At 51.7% G+C, this 4,704-nt stretch overlaps 1 protein-coding gene across 1 annotated transcript; it reads left to right on the top strand.

The window, feature by feature from the left end:
• Nucleotides 1-1,151: 1,151 nt before the first annotated feature.
• Nucleotides 1,152-4,408, top strand: Fadd (Fas associated via death domain). The gene is made up of 2 exons (XM_034504531.2): nucleotides 1,152-1,530; nucleotides 3,198-4,408. The coding sequence occupies exons 1-2, from the start codon at nucleotides 1,245-1,247 to the stop codon at nucleotides 3,536-3,538; spliced, it is 627 nt and encodes a 208-aa protein (XP_034360422.1). The 5' UTR covers nucleotides 1,152-1,244; the 3' UTR covers nucleotides 3,539-4,408.
• Nucleotides 4,409-4,704: the final 296 nt, after the last annotated feature.

Raw genomic sequence — 4,704 nt, 5'->3', positions numbered from 1 at the left:
GCACAATTAAGCCGAGAGCCACCTTTCCAGCCCCCATTTGTCATTCTATACAGCCTCGGGTGTCTATCTGGGCTACATAGTGAGACCCTGTCTCAAAAAACAACCAAAGAACAGAACTTTAAATGGGTGAATTACAAGTCAATTTAAAGAAATGTGAGCCAACTCTGCTGGGTATGCTGTGCACAGTTGGGTCTCACTAACCCAGGAGCTCAACCATTCAGCTAGAATCACTGAGCAGCAGGAAGCCACCTGTCTCTGCCAGAGTTGAGGTTTCAGATGGGCACAACCTTGTGGCTTTTATGTGCACACCAGGATCTGAACTCCAGTCGAGACCTTGTGTAGCAGCTCATACACAGTATTTTTAACTCACATGTGGTACTTGTGCGTGGCTGTGGAATCATAGTGTATTGTTAATGCAGCACTTCTACAATCCCCGGCACGCATCAACTTTTTCTGACAATAATATTCCAAATTCTCTCTTCTACTGAGTTTAATATACACATTATTGGGCCGGTGAAATGGCTCAGTGGTTAAGAGAACTATGTTGCTTCACGGAGAACCTGGACCCACGCAAAAGCTCACATCCAAACGGAACTCTAGTCCTATAGGATCACGCGCTTTTCTGTCCTCCATGGGCACTGAACGACTGTGGGGCACTAAACCACCTACAAATGCTCATACACATAACAAAAAATATTTAATTTTTTTTTATATGTACGAGTATTTTGTCAGTGTACTACATGTGTGCTTGCCAGAAGAGGGTGTCAAAGCCCCTGGAACTGGAATTACAGATGGTTGTAAGCCATGAGTGCTGGAAATTGCCGGTGCTCTTAATCCCTGAACCGTCTCTCCAGGCCATAAGTAAATCTTTCTTCTTCTTTTTTTTTTTTTAAATGGTGATAGAACGTGATCTGGCCGCAGTAGGCATCTGCAACTGCCCTCCCAGCCCCGCACATAGTAGGGAGGCACAGCTCCTGAGAGCCTCAAGATGATCCACTTTACACTTCTGGCGAACAAGATCTGTCCCGCGCCGGGACGAGAAACATCACGCGCACGCGCTGAGGCCAACGCGGCTCAGCGGTCGAAGCTACAGCGACAGCGGATGCCAGCACTGGCGGAAGAGGGTAACGGCCACACCCGAGGCGCATGCGTCGGATTTGGACTTCCCGCGAGACGCTGGGCGGGAAAGCCTAAGGTGATTTCCTATGTGGAATCGCTGAGGGACAACCTTGCGTACCACTGCCATGGACCCATTCCTGGTGCTGTTGCACTCGCTGTCCAGCAGCCTGTCGGGCAGCGATCTGATGGAGCTCAAGTTCCTGTGCCGCGAGCGCGTGAGCAAACGAAAGCTGGAGCGCGTGCAGAGTGGCCTGGACCTGTTCTCGGTGCTGCTGGAACAGAAAGACCTGGAGCGCGGGAGCACCGGGTTGCTGCGCGAGTTGCTGGCCTCTCTGCGCAGACACGACCTACTGCAGCGCCTGGACGACTTCGAGGCTGGGGCAGCGGCCACTGCAGCCCCGGGGGAGGAAGGTGGGCTGGGGGCGGGAGGAGGCCAGGGGCCGGGAGGGAATGGGCGGGGAGGCCTGGCCTCAGAGCGCTCTCTGATGCTCCGATTGGGATGGACTCTAGGGCACGCCCACTTTTTTCTGACGTGCGAGCCAAAACTTGGGAGGTCGTGTTTCTTACCTGCAAGTGCTGAGGTTGAACCCAGATTATTGCTCGTGCCAAGCAGGCACTCTCCTACCACTTGCCCAGCCCCAAGATTAACTCGCATCAAACCTGCAGTGCTTGGTTGGAAAACTCAGCTAAGAAATGGATGTGGCTAAGGCATCTAAACCCTAGCGAGCGTTGAAGAGTGGGCAGAAGTCACGTGTGCCTGCTGCTCGTCACCATTTCCGTAGTGGGAGTGTCTGTGTCCAAGCAGTGCCCTTCCTGGCCAAAGAAGGACTGCGTGGCGGCTGAGCTCTCTGGTCCGGAGTGCAGTGTCTGGTTATCAGCAGTTACTTTTGTTTTGCGTAGAGAGGAGGCGCTATGCCTCCCCATAATGCACAGTGGATAGCAGCCACAACTGAGCAACACCAGTCTGGCCTTGGGGTGTAGATACAGGTTAAGCATGTATTATTCACTTTAAAACTTGTGACAAATACTCGAGAAGCCATTTAAAGGGGCAGTTGTTTATTTAGCTCCTAGTTGGTTGTCTCCGCTGCACTTGGTCTGCAGTGAAGCAGGAGATCAAAGCAGCTGGAGGGCATGTGGACCAAAGCTGGTTACCTCATGGCTGTCAGGCTGAGTAGCAAAATTACTGGAAGGAGCTTGGGACAAAATACACTCACCCAGCTTTATGGCCTTTGTACTTCCTATCTACCTCTGAGTAGGCTCTCTTAAGGTCACCACACCTCCCGGTAACACCCTCAGATTATGAATCTGTGGGCTGATACACTGGGGAGCTCAGGGCTATCATGACCCCTTCTCCTTTCCACCACTGAGGGACTAAACCTTCCTCATTAGGAGCCTTTGGGAAGATAACATCATACCATGACCGTAGGGGTTGCCTTAGTCAAAAGTTCTGCAGATAAGATCAGACCTCCAGTCCTGACACAACATGCTGTGACAGCCTGTTTCTGGCACAGAACTACTTGAAACGGATCGTTTCCACTGCCGGTGTGTACAAGATACACAAGAAAATGGGTTGTGTATTCACACCCCCAAGTGTTATTATTACAGGGATCCAGTAAGGAGTTCTGAGCCACTGTCCAGGGCTCCCTACCGAGATGACACCTTGCTTGTGTCTAGCAGGGGCTCCAGAGTATGGCAGGGATGAGCCTTTCATGGTCTCCAGTCAAACCAGCAAAGGTCACAGTGTAGGATGAAGCGAATGTAGTTTGGGGGACTTTGGCCAGCCCACTATTGAGGGGGGTGTTAGGGCACCCCTGTGTTTTTCCCTTTGACACTCTAGCCCTCCTCAGTTTCTAGTCTTCTAAGCCATAGCTTGCTGTGGCCCAGGCTGAAGGAGTGTGGCTGGGCAGGTCAGGAGGCCACTGTGGGTCTCTTGAAGTAGCTATTGCGTGTCTCTGCCTGCGCAGGACCTGACTGGCTTTAGTGATGTTGCCTTCAAAGTGCTCAGGTCCATGCTTGGTGGCCCATGGGAGACTTACCCCAGCTCTTCAGTCAAGTCACGCTGCTGTTTTCCTTCCTAGATCTGCGGGTGGCATTTGACATTGTGTGTGACAATGTGGGGAGAGACTGGAAAAGACTGGCCCGCCAGCTGAAGTTGTCTGAGGCCAAGATTGATGGGATTGAGGAGAGGTACCCCCGAAGCCTGAGCGAGCGGGTAAGGGAGGCTCTGAGGGTCTGGAAGAATGCCGAGAGGGAGAATGCCTCCGTGGCTGGACTGGTCAAAGCGCTGCGGGCCTGCAGGCTGAACCTGGTGGCTGACCTGGTGGAGGAAGCACTGATGGCCCAGGGATCTGTGAGCAAGAGCGAGGATATGTCCCCAGTGCTGAGGGACTCAACTGTGTCTTCCTCAGAAACACCCTGACAAGCCTGCAGCTCCTCTCAGGAGTCAACTGTGGACTTGATCACACCATGATATAGTACCAAGTGCCTTTTGTGCCCAGTTCTAAGAAGACCTTGCTGATCCAGGCCGGGAGCTCCTCACACCAGCTCCTGGATTATAGCTGTATCTATGGAGCCTTTGCCCCCTGGGCTTTGGGGACACATGAAAGTTCCCCTTTGTGTTCTCCACCACTGCTCCTTCCCCCTGAGAGGTCCCTGGTCTTGTGAGGAGGAAGTTAAAGTTAATGGCACATGCGCTGACTGCAGTTTGAGAGCCTTCCTATTGTTCCTTGGAGGAAGACACCAGCTCAGTTCAGAGCACTTGGTTGCCTCACAGTTGGCCAAGAGGACATCTGTCTCATACACTGGGAGGCCATCAGAGAGCAGTTCCTGACCCCCAAACAAACGCAGGAGCCCTGTGAGGACTGATTGTAAAGTTCACCACCAAAATCACTGGTTCTGTGAAGGACTGTGGTTTAAAGGGCAGCACCCTGCCTCCACGGTGGTCTGCAAGCAAGTGCCCTGGGCCTAGAGGTAGTGCTCACTCTGAAATCCTAACACTTGAGAGTTGAGAGCTGCTGCGCTTTACGGCAGCCTGGGCTACAAATGAGACCTTTTCACAAAAATACAAAAGCAAGTGCCTTTACCTGGAGATAACTGTGTCACCAGGAAATCCCATTATATTAAGGACCCTTCTAATCTCAGAAGTCCCAACAGGCTGACTACAGTGTGCTTACAGCCCTGGGTGCTAGCTGTGAATGGGGTGATGTGACTTCCTGGTTTTCACACCAGCAGGGGCCCTAACTGCCACACTGGGCAGCCAAATAAACCATTCCTTGTCTCAGCTTTCCAACCTTTGCCTGGATGTGGCTGTGCATAACTTTGATCTTAGCTTTTTAGGAAGGTGGAAGCAGGTGGGTCTCTATGATCTATGAGTTCAGGGACAGACTAGCTTACATAGAGAACTACAGGCCAGCTGACAGTAACTGGAAAGACCATATCTCAAATAAATAAAAGTTCATGTGACAGTAACTAGAAAGACCATATCTCAAATAAATAAAAGTTCATGTCTGGAGAAGAGGATCCTAGTCACAGCTTCTCCTCACAGAGTGAAGAGCTGCACCTCATGGTCCTAACCTAGTCTTGGCC

Source organism: Arvicanthis niloticus, chromosome 1 (genome assembly GCF_011762505.2).
Source record: "Arvicanthis niloticus isolate mArvNil1 chromosome 1, mArvNil1.pat.X, whole genome shotgun sequence".
Classification (NCBI taxonomy): domain Eukaryota; kingdom Metazoa; phylum Chordata; class Mammalia; order Rodentia; family Muridae; genus Arvicanthis; species Arvicanthis niloticus.
Note: the sequence above shows the minus strand (reverse complement) of the source record. Positions and strands in the feature narration are given on the sequence as shown.

Coding starts and splice junctions, on each gene's coding strand:
- Fadd (XM_034504531.2), top strand. CDS start 1,245: ATGGACCCATTCCTGGTGCTGTTGCACTCGCTGTCCAGCAGCCTGTCG. Junction 1,531..3,197: donor TGCAGCCCCGGGGGAGGAAG/GTGGGCTGGGGG, acceptor TTTCCTTCCTAG/ATCTGCGGGTGGCATTTGAC.